At 46.6% G+C, this 17,497-nt stretch overlaps 1 protein-coding gene across 10 annotated transcripts in view; it reads left to right on the top strand.

The window, feature by feature from the left end:
• Positions 1-17,497, top strand: part of DOCK3 (dedicator of cytokinesis 3) — a 605,476-nt gene that overhangs the window by 390,676 nt on the left and 197,303 nt on the right. For all 10 annotated transcript variants that reach the window (XM_032805794.2, XM_032805793.2, XM_032805795.2 and 7 more), the window contains 2 exons: positions 13,774-13,862; positions 14,750-14,875. In XM_032805794.2, the coding sequence (XP_032661685.1) occupies positions 13,774-13,862; positions 14,750-14,875 (215 nt within the window). The remainder of the gene's footprint in view (positions 1-13,773; positions 13,863-14,749; positions 14,876-17,497) is intronic.

Here is a 17,497-nt window from a genome sequence, read left to right as displayed (position 1 = left end):
ACATATACAACAAGACCTACGAATAGCTAGGGAAGCGGAGGTCGCTAAGCTGCGCTCCAACTGTCCAACGACCAAACACACATATACAACAAGACCTACGAATAGCTAGGGAAGCGGAGGTCGCTAAGCTGCGCTCCAACTGTCCAACGACCAAACACCCCTTTCTCTGAGGTTGAGGAAGCCCACGATTCCTCCTACTAGTGCCTGACAGCTCCCCGGCGCGCGCCGTGGTTGAGCTCCCTGCTCCTGCTGCTTCTGTGCCAACTGCACCGCAGCCAGAGAGCTCGTTTAAGTCGGATCGCCCGGCACCAACACCTGCAGAGGCACTGATGACACCGGCACCATTGATTCCGGTCCCGCGGGGCCGTTGAATCCAGTGCCTGCCTGTTCCCTTGCATGCGCCGTGGTTGAGCTTCCTGCTCCTGCTGCTTCCGTGCCAACTGCACCGCAGCCAGAGAGCTAGTCTAAGTCGGATTGCCCGGCACCGACACCTGTCGCGGCACCGACAACGTCGGCACCGTCGATCCCGGTCCCACAAGGGCCGTCGAATCCAGTGCCTGACTGCTCCCCGGTGCACGCCGTGGTCGAGCTCCCTACTCCTACTGCTCCCGTGCAAACTGCACCGCAGACAGAGAGCCTGTCTAAGCTGGATCGCCCAGCACCAACACCTGCTGAGGACTGGCGACGTCAGCACCGTCGATCCCGGTCCCACAAGGGCCGTCGAATCCGGTGCCTGACAGCTCCCTGGTATGCACTGTGGTCGAGCTTTTACTGTTCCCTCCACGCCGGAGACATTTCCAACGACGAGGGATCTCATTGCCGTGACTGAGTGGATGCTGCCTGAACCCCCGGCACCACCGGTGCGGGTAATACAGTCTCTTGGCAAGCCTCCTTGATACGACCATCCTCTGTCGGCGCAGCAGGGCGGCACCGTTCATGATCACGGTCCCTCAGACGCACCAAGTCCCGTCGGCACTCCCGCTCCGGACGCCACTTGCAGTCCAGACGCTGCTCTCCTTGGCACCGGTCGCACTCACCACACAGGTCGGTGTCCCGTTCACTGACCCGATAATCTCGGCACCGTTCCGGCTCCCAGCACCGCTACAGGCACTGTGACTCCCATAGCCGCTCCCAACCTCGAGATCTCGGTCGACCTCCCGGCACCGCTCTGGTCGCAGGTCTGGATCTCGTTCCAGGTACCGGTGTGCCTTCCGGTACCGGTCCCAGGTGCCGAGTTGGGCAAGGTCTGGTAGAGTCAGAGACTCTGCCCATGATTTTTCAGCACCTCCATGGCCATCCGGACACGCATCAGTGTCTTCTCACGTGGACAGCTCTTATGCTCAGGACAGCGATTCTGGTGTGCCCACCAACAACTTGAGAGCCCATCAGGACCTCCTATGGAGGGTAGCATTCAGTGCGGACCTCCAGGTGCAGGAGGTCCTGGAGGTAAGGGACCCAGTAGTGGACCTTCTATCGGCGGTTGCCCCACTAGAGGGGTCCTACCCATTCATTCGGACCATCCAGGTGAATGCCGATACTCTATGGAGGGTACGACTACTTGTCTGTCCGTCCTCCTCTCTGCTCACTAGCCACTCAGTTGGTTAAGAAAGGGAACGGCATGCCCAACAGGCACCAGCCTCGAAATCGAAGGGGGCTAGGCGAATGACCCTACTCAGCCGCAAGGTGTATTCTGCAAGGGCCTTATAGCCCTGCGTGGCAAATCAATAAGCCCTGCTTTGCCACTATAATCATAACACCTGGATAACGGTGAATAAATTTATGGAACTTCTCCACCATAACTCCGGCCAAGAGTTCACTGCCCTCTTGGAGGAAGGGAAAAAAAGGCGGCCAGAGCTTTCCTCCGGGCCTCGTTACCATGAGGAGCATCTCATGGCTTCAGGTTTCAAACCTCCGGCCTTTCACGACTTACCATTTGTTGGTAAAGGCCTCTTTGCGGGGAAATCAACCCCAGGCTGCAGGGTCTTAATGTGGTTTCTCTTGGCATGCATACGCCGATGACCTACTGCAGGCCTTTCCGTCCCCAGCCACACCGCCACACTCTGTGCCTAACCACAGATAGGTCTTCGGCAGACGGCATAGCGGAGGCGGTCGCAGACGACCGTCAGCACCCCTAGAGGGCCAAGATCGAGGTCCCTCGCAATCACGACCGGGACCAAAGACGAACTTTCGAAGGTGCGCCCGAGGGCGGCGTACCGGTTACAGGTGGGATCCCACTCCTACTTCCTCTTGGCATGGTCCCAGTTAACTTCAGTTCGCTGTCCCCTACACATGGTGGAGTATGGGTACCACCTCTAATTTGTTCCAACCCTGTCCCTCTTCACGGACTCCTCGCGGGCACAAGTCCTCTTACCAGCCTACAACGCCTGTGAAATGAAGGGGAATTACTCCCGTATCCCTAATCCCAAACCATACGCAGCCTCCTAGAACCTCTCCAGACCTAGCGAGGACTCAGCCAGTTATGATAAGGTTGAGTTTCACAGTAATCACTGGGGATAAAAAAACCGTCGATTATCCTGGTCCGTTAGATCCTTGAGACTGGTATGCCCGCCTCCGTTATAGACGACCACGTACTTTCACATTGCCGTCCCGACGCACAGGAGATACTTCGCTTTCTAGCAACCGTCGGTACTGTCCAGTTTACGCCTTGCTGTTTTGGCTATTTTTTTTTTTTTTTTTTTTTTCTACAGCCTCCACGGGCATTACCAAGTGTGTGCGCCGTGTCGCCACCCTCACCTCCCCGATGTCGGATATCTTTCCGTACTGGACGATTGGCTATCTGAGAGACTCCAAGACACAAGTCACTCAAGCGCGTGGCATCCACAACGGGACTATCACATTTCTATTGCCTGATTATACCTATGGATAATCCACTCGTTCCCACCAAGGTTAGCACTTCCTAGCGCTATCCGGACTCCAGCTAGCGGATCTGCTTAACCCACAGCAATGTTTCTATCTCATGCAATGCACCGATCACCGAGTCTCAAACTTTCCCAACGACTCCGGTTCGCACTGTCTCGGTCTCCTGGGTCCAGGCTGCCCTGCTTTGTAACCAACATACGCTAAGGCTCTCCTCTGCGCTCCAGTTTAGCTCAAACTGCGACGGCCCACAGGGCCCAATGTCACGATAGTTCCCACCCTCGAGCAACCCTAGCTCCCTAGAATTGCTAACCTCCCCCTGGTGTGGCGAGATGCACTCCCTCTCACCCCAGCCTCACTGTCCTGACGACTAATGCGTTATCTCTCGTCGGTCTCAGCACTCAAGAACCTTCGAGCTTAAGGCCTTTGTCCTCGGGAGCGGCATTCGCATCACCAATGCCAAAATGAGAGCAGTCCGCCGCCGTGTCAGCGCGAGCAGCACTAGTCAGGCGTCTCAGTGTTTACAGACAACTCAACGCATGGTAACACAATAAACAACGCAGGAGGGCATGGTCCTCCTCCTTTTGTCAGGAGCCATCCATCTCGGATTTTTGGCCCTAGCCCATCAGTAAATCTGGTAGGATCTTTCCCTTCGCCGCTTCGACTGCATCGCCAGGTCTTCCCTGTCTACCTGAGTGATCGCCTCGCCCGAGGATCATTCTGTTCAGAGAGTGGGATTTTTTCCCACATAATGACCCTTGTTCAGCTACCTGCGAGAACAGACCAAATGTCCGAGGTCTGCTCCTCCAATGCCCCCGACCGGATCGCGACGCTGTCCTCATTCGGGAAGGGCCAACGCCGCTTTATGCCCCACCTGTCCCCTGGCTCATTGTCCTGCCAAACTTCGCAGGCAGGGCGCTCGCATATGCAATCACTTCCAAGCGCGCCAGCAGCACGATACCTACATTTGCTCGTCCTTCAATAGCCTAGCCCAATTACCCGGCCACTTCACAGACCTCAAACTCCAGTCCATGCAGACCCCTTCGCACCCGACCTGCAGTCTCTTCACCTCACGTTGGCTGCTACGGACTATCGGGTGTATGCTACCCAAGCCTCCACCTGCAACCTGGCTGCTAATCTTAACCCTGCTGAGTCTCGATCCCCTCTATTCCGAACTACTCTCTGGCGTACAACAGCAGGTGCCTAGCGGTGTCATCGCTGAGGGTACACTGCAGCCATCTCTACTTTCCACCCAGGCTAAGTTGGTCTTCTGTGTTCTCACACTACCTAATGTTTCGAGGTTCTCAAGGCTTGAAGCGCATACACCCTTAGGTACGCCGCCCAGCCCCCACCTGGGATCTCAACTGGTTTAAACAGACTATGTCTCTCCATTCGACCGTTAGCGACCTGCTCGCTGCTATACCTTCTGAGACACTTTCCTCGTAGCCATTAACATGCGAGACGAGTCTTGACTCAGGCTCTTATGGTGTTCTGCTATACACTGATTCACAAAGACAAGGTTCATACGACACACCCCTCTTTCCTCCCAAGTGGTTTCAGCTTTCTTGTTAACACACTCAACGAGATGGGGACAACAATTGCACTCCCTGGACGTCTGTCAGAGCGCTCGCATTTATGTTGACGGACAGGCAAACCATTTTGTAACATGCCCCAACTCTCGGTTGCAGTAGCAGACCGAAGGAAAGGCCCTACTTGTTTCCTCCGAGAGGATCTCATCTTGGGATGGGCGTGCACCCGCAGTTTATGATTGGCTCACATTTCCCAAGCCACATCACCATGCACTACCAGGGCTCAGGTCATCTGCCGCCTGCGACCGTGTACCTACCCACGAGATCTATCGCGCAGCTCCATGGTCCTCGGTCCATACCCTTGCTTCGCATATGCTTGGTTCAACAGTCAAGAGATGCTGCAGCCTCTGGCTCAGCAGTTTTACATCTGCCATATTCTTCACTCCGACCCCGCCTACAAAAGGCTTGGGAATCACCTAACTGGAATGGATATGACAAGCCACTCGAAGAAGAAAAGACAGTTACTCACCTTTGTAACTGTTGTTCTTCGAGATGTGTTGCTCATATCCATTCCACACCCGCCGTCCTTCCCCTCTGTCGGAGTAGCTGGCAAGAAGGAACTCAAGGGCGGCTGGGTCGGCAGGGGTATATATCCGGCACCATAGTGGCGCCACTCCAGGGGGCGCCCAGCCGACCCACCGAGTGTTGCTAGGGTAAAAATCTTCGGACGAATGTGCACACGGCGCACACACACCTAACTGGCATGAATATGAGCTACACATCTCGAAGAACAACAGTTACAAAGGTGAGTAACCGTCTTTTCTTTCCCTTGGACTACTTCTCTCTCCTGCCCTTCAGCTTGTGGGGGCTTCCTGCACTCCCTCTGCACAAGCCAGGTGTCCCTTTACCTAGGGTCTTGGTCTTCTTAGCCCACCGCAGCACTTCTCCAAACTTTGCTCTGCTCCAACACCAATCCGCTCTGCTCCAACTCCTACAAACTGCTCTCTGCTCCAACACCTCCACTTGTCTGATTGAAGCAGGGGGTTTTTATCAGGTGATTGGCTTCAGGTGCTCTAATTGGTCTATAGCAAACTTTTTTCCCTGTACAGGGAATAAGGCTTCCTTCTAACCCTCTTCTGCTGCCCTCTGGCCGTGTTGTAGCACAGTACCTAGAGGGACATACAGAGCATGATACAGCAGCACAACCACTTCTTTCAGCCCAGAGCTAGAGATAACTGGGCTGAATGGAACTTACCAGAAATTTCAAGGAAATATTAAGGTTTACATAAGGGGAAGGGTATGTGTATATCAGCCTTTATTGTTTTTACCCTTTACTCTGTGTGCTATATATATATTTGGGTGAATAAATAATGCTTTGGTTTTGAAGAGGCTGTTTCTGAGTCACTTTAATCAGCTGCTGTCACATACTCCTGGAAGAAAAGGGGTTTCAGATGATAAACACAGCTGGGCCTGTCATGTTAACACAGTTGGTAAACAGAGAAGCTGTCACCCAAAGATCCTGTCCTAGGTTGTTTGAACTGCATGGGTCCATCCTTGAGAGAGGTGGAGGATGTTAGGCCTGTCACCTCAGGGACAAAAAAGGATAGAAGGTATGGCTCACCCCTCAACCATGACAGCCAGGACAGCTTTTGTTCAGGGTACTGGTGTGAACTGCATCTCCACTAGCAGTTTTGCCTGCAAACTCTTTCTAGTGTAGATTAAGGCCTAATTCTCCAGTTATCGTAGACTATTCTCTATGGTCCCTTCCAACTCTACTTTTCTGTGGTTCAAGGGCATACAAGACTTGAGTTTCCAATATCAACAACATGTTGTTTGTTATTTGGGATGTTTTGTTTTGATTAAAACATTTCAAGCTTTCCTTATATATCATATATCTCAAAGAAGTGAAAACTGGCAAAAAGCCACTTCCACTCCCCCATATGTCCCAATATAGACTTTAATTCTCATTTAGTAACTAATTTCTCCTTTGTATCAATTTTATGTTCTTGACAGGATAAGTTTAATCAGTCCCTAATGTTTCTATTAAAAAAATAATTAAGGAGTTATTTCACTTTAAAAAGTAAAAAGGTACATATGCTTAGTAATATTTAAGTTTTTATAAATTGACTTTTTTTCATAAGTGAAACAACTGTGCACAGCTCACATATTTGCCCTATAACTCTGAGCTATTATCGTTTTTCCAGTGGTTAGAGGATGAAGCAAGATGTATTGACACTCAGCACATCATAACTCATCCCCGACATGCTTTCATATATCTTCCAAAGATGTCATCCCACATGTCAGTTCCAAAATTAAATTTCATTCCACATTTTTGTGCCCTAAAAAAATTATCCATGAATGAATTATCTATAAATGTAGATTGTCATAATTTCAGGACTAAATTTCTGCTTGAAGACAAAATTTTGAATCGGAATTTAAAAATACATCTTTTCAACACATTATTAATGGTCTCCATTTAACTTGGATAGTTTACAATTAATTTTCTTGTGTGACTGCTTCATATTAGTCCCTTTGCATTGTTTTCATGTAGCATTTGCTAGGTGACTTAATTTCTTAAAGTAAAGAGGTCAGCAGCGAAGTGGAAGGAACAGTGAAACATACACCGTACAAAGTTTCAGCAGCTCCTGCTCTGGAAGCTCCCAAGTCATCATAAAATGTCTTATTAGTAAGATCTGTGAAAAACTGGTAAATCTACTCTTCTTATGAAAATTAATGTCAGCAGTCATTGAAATCACTAATCCCATAAGCTACTCTTCATCTAGGTGTAAATTTGTCTGCTTTGCTAAACTGTCTTTATAAAAGAGACCTATATTTTTCATTAAAGCTGTAGAGCTGCTATATGAATGTGGAGATTAGAAGTCTTATGGGCTCTTTCTGCCCTGTGGCTATGTTACACTTGAGGGGAAGGATAGCTCAGTGGTTTGAGCATTGAGCTTGCTAAACCAAGGGTTGTGAGTTCAATCCTTGAGGGGCCCACTTGGAGATCTGGGGTAAAATCAGTACTTGGTCCTGCCAGCAAAGGCAGGGAGCTGGACTCAACTCCATGACCCTTTAGGGTCCCTTCCAGTTCTATGAGATAGGTATATCTCCATATATTTATAGCAAGTGGCTCTTGCAATCTTGTAGACCTAGAAAGCTACAAGGAAGCCTGACAAAGCAGCAAGTCTGGTATAAGTACTTTTACACCTGTGTAATACTTCAAGGTATTGGCTGATCTAGCAAGTGAAGAAGTTACAAGTGTCAAGCCTTTAAGGGATTGTAAAATCTGTCAGAGCCTCTCATTGCCTAGTTACCAATGGGACTTCAACAAATGGATTGTATTCACTTTAGACAATGTTCTGTTCTCCCTAGATTCTGAGGAAAGAGGGAAGACCATGTGCTTTTTCCAAGCTGTATATCTCCTTGCTTTCCCAGTCTTCTATTGCATATTTTATGCTGGCTATTGTGGTTGCTTGTCTTACTCATTAATTGTGTTCCAATGGTTAGAACAAAGGACTGAGGGTCACCAACTCACTAAATGACCATGGGTAGTCAGTTACTGTTCAGTTCTTCAGCAACTGTAAGAATAAGGAAAATAGAGTTGCATTAATCTCCATTAATTAAATTTACCCACCTAATATATAAGAATCTAAGGAAAAAATACTGTCTACAACAGGCCTGCACAACATGAGGCCCACGGGCTGCATGCGGCCCACGTGGGCTCACTGGTCGGGCTGTCGGGTTCACCCAGGGCCGGTGCAGCTGTCTAGGATTTTTCCTCCCTCCCCTCCCTTCCCCTCACACAGAGTGCAGAGCAGCTGATTGGACACCTGGGCCTGATTTAGCTGCTCCCATTGGCCTCTAGCTGGCAGAGTCCCTCCCCCGCCCCCCTTCCCCCTGCTTCGGCGTCATGTCACATCGCAGCACTGCAGGGGAGGGGCTGTGTGCTTGGCAGCTTGTTTGGTTGGATCCACATGAAGCCAGCAGCTGGAGTGGCATGGTGGTAAGGGGAGTCCTGGGGGACAGTCAAGGAGCAGGGGGAGGGTTGGATGGGTCAGGAGTTCTGGGCAGGGGGCACTGCCAGGGGGTGGGGGGAGGGTTGGATGGGTCAGGAGTTCGGTGGGGGCTGTCAGGGAGTGTGTGTGTGGAGAGGGATCGGAGCAGTCAGGGGACAGGGAGCAGGGGGAGGGTTGGATGGGTCAGGAGTTCTGGGGGGGGCGGGGGAGGGTTGGATGGGTCGGGAGTTCTGGGTGGGGCTGTCAGGGGCAGGAAGTGGTTGGATGGGGCGTGAGAGTCCCAAGGATCTGTCTGGGGGTGGGGGTGTGGATAAGGGTTAGGGCCGCCAGGGGATGGGTAGGGGGTAGGGTCCTAGGGGGGCAGTTAGGGTGTGGGAGTCTCAGGAGAGGGCAGTCAGGGGAAAAGGAGCAGGGGGGGTTGGGAGTTTTTAGGAGGTGAGAAGTGGGAGGGAGTGGATGGGGCAGGGCTCAGGTGGGGCTCTCCCCCCGTCCTCTTCTTTGATTGTTGAAATATGGTAACCCTAAAAAAGTAGTGCCCTGGCTTGGCAGGGAGGAACCGCCTTCTGGAAGCACCGGAGAGCCAAAGTGTCAGCTTGCAGGGGCAGCAAGCCCCAACCATGGAGGAGCTGGCGCGGCACAGGGGGGCAACAGCCCTGCAAAAGTGGCAGCACCACTAGCAGCTGCGCCCCCCCCCATCTGCCCAGGCTGCAGCCTTGTGCGCCCCCACCCCCACCAGGGCTCCTGTAGGCTGCAGCAGATGCATGCGGTCGGCGGCCCCCTGGCTCCCCCCTCACCACACTCGGGCTTTGCGGCTCCCGGGTGTGTGAGCCGCCTGGGCATGGGGCCCTGAGCCTGCTGCAGGAGGGGCAGCGGTGGTGGTGGCTCGGACTCCCGGGAGCCACAGAGCCCAAGCATGGTGAGGGGGACGCATGGGGGGGCAGCGAGAATCAATTTGGAGTGGGCAAATCTGCTGTGGGAACTGCTGTGATTCAAGTGGCCAGTGCAATCAGTGGCATTCTGCTATCAAGGGTAGTGACTTTGAGAAATGTGCAGGTCATAGTGGATGGCTTTGCTACAATGGGTTTCCCTAACCGTGGGGGTGATACATGGAACACATATCCCTATCTTCGCACTGGACCACCTTGCCAACCAGTATATAAACCGCAAGGGGTACTTCTCAATGGTGCTGCAAGCGCTGATGGATCATAAGGGTCGTTTCACTGACATCAACGTGGGATGACCGGGAAAGGTGCATGACACTTGCATCTTTAGGAACTCTGGGCTGTTTGAGCAGCTGCAAGAAGGGACTTACTTCCCAGACCAGATAATTACTGTTGGGGATGTTGAAATGCCAATATTTATCCGTGGAGACCCAGCCTACCCGTTGCTCCCATGGCTCCTGAAGCCATACACAGGCAGCCTGGACAGTAGTAAGGAGCAGTTCAACTGAGCAAGTGCAGAATGGTGGTAGAATGTGCCTTTGGACATTTAAAAGCTCGCTGGCGCTGTTTGCTGCCCAAGTTAGACCTCAGCGCAACCAGTATTCTCATTGTTATTACTGCTTGCTGTGTGCTCCATGATATCTGTGAAAGTAAGGGGAGATGTTTATGGTGGCGTGGGAGGTTGAGGCAAATCTCCTGGCTGCCAATTTTGAACAGCCAGATACCAGGGCGATTAGAAGAGCACAGGTAGGCATGCTGCACATCAGAGAGGCTTTGAAAATTAGTTTCATGACTGGCTAGGCTACGGTGTGACAGTTGTGTGTGTTTCTTCTTGATGCAAACCCGCCCCCTTTGTTGATTTTAATTCCCTGTAAACCAACCACCCTCCTCCCTTCGATCACAGCTGGCAAAGGAAATAAGGTCACTGTTGTTTTGAAACCATGCATTCTTTCTTTATTAATTAAAAAAAATGTAAATAACTGATAAGGTAGCCCGGGTGCGGTAGAGTGGGGTGGGGGAGGAGGGAAGGACAAGGCCACATTGCTTATTGTAGCCACAGTACAAATCAAAACTGTTTGAATAACAGCCTTTTATTGCTTGGGCCATCCTCTGGAGTGGAGTGGCTTGTTGCCTGGAGTCTCCCCCCGCATTCTTGGGCATTGGGCGTCTGGGTGAGGAGGATATGGAACTTGAGGAGGAGGGCAGGCAGTTGTACAGTGGATGCAGTGGCAGTCTGTGCTCTTGTTGGCTTTCCTGCAGCTCCACAAGACACTTGAGCATGTCCGTTTGCTCCCCCATTAGCCTTAGCATTGCATCCTGCCTCTTCTCATCATGCTCACTTAGTACTTTCCTAGGCTCTGCCACTGAATTCCTCCATGCATTCAGCTGTGCCCTGTCAGTGCAGGAAGACTGCATGAGCTTGGAAAACATGTCATCGCAAGTGCGTTTTTTTCACCGTCTAATCTGCGATAATCTCAGGAACGGAGATGATATGGAGAGCATAGAAACTTTTGCACCTGCAGGGGGATAAAAAAGGGAGAGTAAAATTTAAGATGATACATTTCTGAGAACAAAAGGGAGACTCTTTCACTGTGAATCAGGCAATTCACAGCAGACAACACATGTGCTTTAGGTACAAGGTCACATTTTGCCTTTTATATTGAGCGCCTGCAAGTATGGTGCAGGTGTTCACGGACAGTGGTGGGGTAGTGGTAGGGTCCACCCTAGAATCCCATGCTGCTGATCATTGAAGTGGCATGTATGGGGCTCTGACCCAGAGCGACCGTTTGCATCCTTTGTCTTTTGGTAGGCTTGCCTGAGCTCCTTGACTTTCACGTGCACTGCTGTGTGTCCCTATTGTAGCCTCTGTACATCATGCCCTGTGTGATTTTGGCATATATATTAGCATTTCTTCTTTTTGATCAGAGTTCTGCCTGCACAGATTCTTCTCCCCATACAGCAATCAGATCCAATGTCTCCTGTTAGCTCCATGCTGGAGCTCGTTTGCGATTCGGGGGGAACATGTAGTGCTGCTGAGCTCGCCAGGCTAACTAAACAGGAAATGAAATTCAGAAGTTCCCGGGGCAAAGTTCCCAGGGCTTTTCCTGTGTATCTGACTAGTGCATCTGTCAAGGTTCCTTCCCCACTCTGAACTCTGGGGTACAGATGTGGGGACTTGCATGAAAGATCCCCCTACGCTTATTTTTATCAGCTTAGGTTAAAAACTTTCCCAGGGCACAAATTCCACCTTGTTTTTGAACAGTATGCTGCCACCACCATGTGATTTAGACAAAGAATCAGGGAAAGAACCCCTTGGAGTCCTATTCCCCCAAGCCCTGCACCTCCCTTTCCTGGGGAAGGCTTAAGAATAATATCCTCACCAATTGGTACAGATGAACACAGACCCAAACCCTTGGATCTTAAGAACAATGAAAAATAAATCGAGTTCTTAATAGAAGAATTTTAATTAAGGAAAAGGTAAAAGAATCACCTCTGTAAAATCAGAATGGTAAATACTTTACAGAATAACAAAAGATTCAAAAACACAGAGGATTTCCTCTCTAAACAAAACTTTAAAGTTCCAAAACAGGGATAAACCTCCCTCTTAGGACAGGGAAAATTCAAAAGCTAAAACAAAAGGCAATCTAACGCATTTCTTTGCTATTACTTACTATTTCTGCAAGACTAGATGCTTAGTTCAGATATGGCTTAGGGAGATGTATTTTCCCTGCCCTGTTTCCTTGTTGACTCTGGGAAAACCAGACAAGAAACCTTCCCCCACAGATTTGAAATTATCTTCTCCTCTTATTGGTCCTTTTGGTCAGGTGCCACCCAGGTTATCTGAGCTTCCTAACCCTTTATAGGTAAAAGAAGAATTAACCCTTTACAGAGTAAAGAGGGATTTTATGCTACCCTTAACTGTATGTTTATGACAGCATTGGAGTTGAAAGTGCTGTCCAGAACAGTCACATTGGAGCACTCAGGGATAGCTTCCGGAGGCCATTAACGTCAATTTGCATCCACACTACCCCAAATCCAACTCCTCACCGGGGATTTTAAGTCGATTTTAAGAGTCCTTTAGGTCAATGGAATATGTTTGTTTGTGTAAATGCATTCATTATAAAATCGACCTAATGCAGCTAAATTTAACCTAAATCTGTAGTGTAGATGAGGGCTTCGTTGCCTTTCTAATTACTCATTATTAACATTCATTTTTAAGTTACTATTTGAGAGAACAAAGTTGAAGAAGAGATCAGAAGTGGATGGGACATAGAAAAGCTAACTGTAAAAAGTGGAAGATCAACAATCTGTAAAAATGAGAACAGGAGACATCATCTTTTACACATCCTGTGGATGTGTGCATTATTATATAGTCATTCTGCAATAAAATCTGAAGCAGCTAGTACCATGGTCAAGATATATTGATTAGAAAATATTTCAGAACATACCCTGCTCATAGGCATTATCTCTCCTAACACTAGCTCAGAAATGTGTCTGGATGGTTTGTACTATTAAAGATCAGTACAGTTGGCTATCTTAGATTAATATTGTTAAATGACATTTATTCATAGAACAAATTACCAATGCATCATCTGGACTGACATCAATAGTTGACTTTTTTATCAATCAAAAAATAGACTTAACTTATGTACTAGTGATAGATGAGTAAACATATTGTAATTGCTATCCTGGAAACTTTTTGAAAATATATTGTTACATTAACTTTATAAATACAATACTGTAATAGTATTTGCAGGATCTAATTCAGATTACATATGCACGGGGGCTGATGGTGAATAAATAATTGGAAGAAACCTTTCCCCAATCCCAGCAAAAGAAATTCTCTCTTTCTCTGTAGATTTTTGTTTGTTATCCCATAGTTTTTTGGATTTGTCTTATATTGCTAGATAGTCTGTTCAACATAGTTTAGCATAAGACTTTTTGCAAATAACTGAAATACTCAAGAGTCTCTTTATTATTTCACTTTTCGATTACCCTGTTTTAAGTTTTGGAATGTAACTTGATTTGTTGCCAAATGTGAAAGGGTTATAAATAGCAGCAATTAATTTTAGGATTAAATTGATCTTTTTTTTTTTTCAAAATTCAATTAAAACGTGCAAACTTTCCCCCACTGTATCATAATGTGCAATATGAAACTCTTCCCAAAATTACAGAAGCCACCACAGGCTCAAAAGTGTCCAAGATAAAGAGATTAATACTGGAAGATGAGACAAGACTGGTTTCCCTTCTGGCCCAATGTCCCATTGTTGTCTGTTAAAAAAAGACTTGTGTTGGATTTCTTCCACAAAACAGAGTCATACAACATATGCAGTAAAACCTTTCTCTCTCTTTTTATCATTTGGATAAAAAAAGAGCAGGTAATTTTAACTAGTGTCCCTTTTATTTTAGGTGCAACAATGAAAATGAGTGGTATCAGATCCATGAAAACATTATCCGCAAGTCCAGTACCAAGTACACAGCACCCAGCTCAAACTATGGTAATTTTTTTTATTTTATTTATTTATTTTTGGCTAGAGAACCCTTAAAGTGTAGTTTGATAAGACTGAGAATTCTTAGTGGGCAGAGAAGTTCCACAAGATATGCTGTGACACCTAGCCCATTGCCAATTATCATACATTCTTTCTAGTTGTTTGTTTATTTGTGCTGGTGTTCGTACTTTGTCAGGTAAAGATTTATACTGCATTACAACTCTGAAAACTGACTCTCTGAAAATGGCATTTTGGGGTTCCATGTTTGTTTTTTTAATAATTTCCATATAAAATTTCTTCAGTTTACAGGTTAAAAAAAAATCTCTAACTCCCGCTCCTACAAATTTGCCCTGAATACAGAAAGTCAATGCGGACTCTGTCTTGCTCATGCACTATTGGCATTAATAAAGATTCTGCACATTAAAGTCTCTCCTTTATTATATCTGTACAATGTTATTGTCTGTAGATCGAAGTGGAGGCTACTACTGGCTATCTCTGATTTTTAATTTGTGCCCACTCTTACTTTTGTTAGGCATTTTACCCTTACTTATGAAAACCAGTAACCAAGGAAAGTGTACAATATCAGCAGCTAACTGCAATGGCAAAAATATTTTAAATATCCATTTGGAGCAATATTTCTTATTGAATGTTCCTAGATAGAAATCGAGGGAAGTTCCACAGGAGCTGAAGGATTTGTAACTAGTTCTTTAGAACAGTTTGGTTTCTCCAGCATTACTTCAGATTTGGATACATGATATTATTCAAATAAAAAAATGCTGTGTGTATTATCATGTTGTACATACTGTAATACAAGCCATTATTTCCCACATATAGCTTGATGTGAAGTGAGTTATAACTCTCGGATCTGGAAAAATAAATAACTTTGTTTCTTGCAGGACTTATAATTTCTCTACAGCTTCTTCGTGGGGACATGGAGCAGATTCGAAGGGAGAACCCCATGATCTTTAACAGGGGGGTGTCTGTTACAAGAAAACTCGGTTTCCCTGATGTCATAATGCCAGGTAGGTAGATCGCCTCTAACTGTAAAATGCAGATGCTATTGTTCACAGTCTTTCTTAACCATTGATAACTAGGATGGTTTTTCACTCAAGGATGGACAATAATGTCAGAGATGCCTTGGACGTTTCCATATTACAAATTCCAGATTGCAGTAAAGCATACTTATTGCCATTTGGAAGTATTTTTCACTGAAGCAGTACAGAACCATAATAGAATGCATTAAACTGACATACATAGCATGTATTCAGCAAACTGTTTTGTTCTTTTTTTTTTATAATTCGAAATCCCTGCATAGTCTAAGTGTAGGTCTGTCTGTTTCAGAACCAGGGAGAGTTATCACACCCCTTCTTCCCCATAATAAAACGCCTGGGAAAACAGGAGAGTTTCCACATTGTGGAGCTGATTCTCAGGTTTAATATAGCCTTTCTTCATTGTTTGACAGCACAAAGGGAGTGTAAAACTGCCTAATTCCCCCCTCGCCCCAATTCCCTAGTTCTACACAACACTCAATCCTCCAACATATGTCTTGGCCACAGTGCTGCAGCATTCTAGCTATCCCTGGCTGCCAGAACAGCCTCTTGAGTCCATTGTCATCTGGGCAAAAATTAGAGCAGCCTTGAGTCAACTGAGTTGATTTAGGGGCCAAAGTAGCACATGGCCAGTTTTACGATAAATGGGCATGAAGGTTGGCATCATATAGACTGATTCATGCAGTGTAATGAGGAACTGGCCTTGAAACTCTCTGTCATACATAAACTTCATGTGCCAGAATTTGAAATGCCACTCCCTCACTTCACATTACGAATCAGACCCAAATAAGACTCTTTTAGATTTGGGAAATTTTGTGTGAGCAGTGTTTGGGAGAAATGTTGGATTTCTGTACTGGAAAAACTGTGCTGACACATGAACACCTTTGGTTGGTGCAATCTCATCAGGCAGTCTTTATAGAAACCATAGCAAAAAGCTCAGCAGGGGTTATGGGGGAAGTATTTTTAGAAAATACAGTGTAAATGATATGATCAGAAGTTTAGAACCATATATATTTTGACACTCTTGAAAGTACCAGGATTTCTTGCATTAAGATGGGTGAGAGAGGAGGATGAGAACGCAGGGATGCTAACTCCCAAATTCTATTTAAAAAGAAACAATTTCAAATTAAAATTGTGTTTTCTTCATCACAGAAAAAATATATAAATCTGAATAAAGCTAAAGAAGTTTAATTGACACACATTTAATGTGAATATCTTTTTAGTGAATTTACTGAAGATATTTTTTGGCCTAAGAGCATGCTAAAGAATTTCATTTATTTAACTATATTCTAAACCTGTGTTCTACAAGCCAGGCCCAATGGCATGATGGCATCACATCACTCTGCAGTCTGCTATTCAAGAGGTTGTATATCAGGATAAAATCACAACTCCCACTCAGTGGACTACTGTAGTTAACATCAGGGCCAGACTTTTGAAATTTCAGTGCTTAAATCCATATTTAGACACCTGGATAAGTGGCCTGATTCTCCTTCATGAATTACTCATATGGATCCATACTCTTGAATATATTGAGCTGCCCCTTGGTTCCTTCAGACCACAGCAGGTATAGCAGGTTCAAAGAAGAGCTCAATGGCCTCAATGCTTCCTTCATTGTTTTTGCTTTTCCTGGGGCACCAACCCTGCTCTGGGGGCTGTCGTAAAGTGGGGGTTGCCCTGCCTCCTCCATGCCTCTCCTCTTTTAGGCAATTTGTTTGCAAAGGAATCGAAGGGGAGCTCTCTCCATACAAGGGCTGTCCCCAGTCTAAGCCTAAGAGGTTTCCTCTAATAGTATCAACTCAGTCTACAAATCTTCTAGACTATGGCTTAGGGGGTTAGTCTAGCAGTCAGTCCATCTCAACAGAAAAGCTGTCCAAATGAGTAAGATTATGGGTACGTTATTGTTGTGACCTGGCTGGTGTTCAGCCACTGGGAAACATCAGGAATATTAAACTAAAAGCAGCTTCTACAGAATGCCTTCAGAACATTTCTATCGTTGAGATATGCTGGGCTGTGACTTCCAGTTCCATATTCAGCTGTATGCACTTGACTTGGCCTCTAGATCTGGTGCCCAATTAAAGAGAGCCTGTCCTGCGCTCTCTTTTCAGCTAATGGTCCTCAGAGACACCTCCTGCTGCTTGTTAATCTCCCTAGAGTGGGAGTCCATACTGCCAATCCTTGAAGGAGAAAAAACAACTACTTACCATAGTAACTGTGATTCTTTGAGATGACTGTGGATATGGATTCACACTCCGCTTGCCACTTATTTGGAGTCTCTTATTAAGGATTCTTGAACTAAAAGAAGGAAGCAGAGGGGCAGTTGGGGCAATTATTAGTGAATGGAGAGAGGTTGGGTGCAACCAAAGCCTCATCAGATATTGATTACTAGAATGTCCATACTTGTGAACCAGGGGTGTGCATCTCCCCAAAGTGTGGGCCTACATGGACAGTCATCTTGAAGGACTACAATAAATTATTGTTTCTTTCTTTTTAGAGGTGCTGAACACCAGAACTCTGTTAAATCCAGTGGTGTCTGCAGATATTCTGCATATCCGAAAATTAGGCCTCTTATTTAGGTGCCTAAATATGGAATTAGGT

The sequence above is a fragment of the Chelonoidis abingdonii genome, chromosome 16, assembly GCF_003597395.2.
Source record: "Chelonoidis abingdonii isolate Lonesome George chromosome 16, CheloAbing_2.0, whole genome shotgun sequence".
NCBI classification, from domain to species: Eukaryota; Metazoa; Chordata; order Testudines; family Testudinidae; genus Chelonoidis; species Chelonoidis abingdonii.
This window is presented reverse-complemented; position numbering and strand designations above follow the sequence as displayed.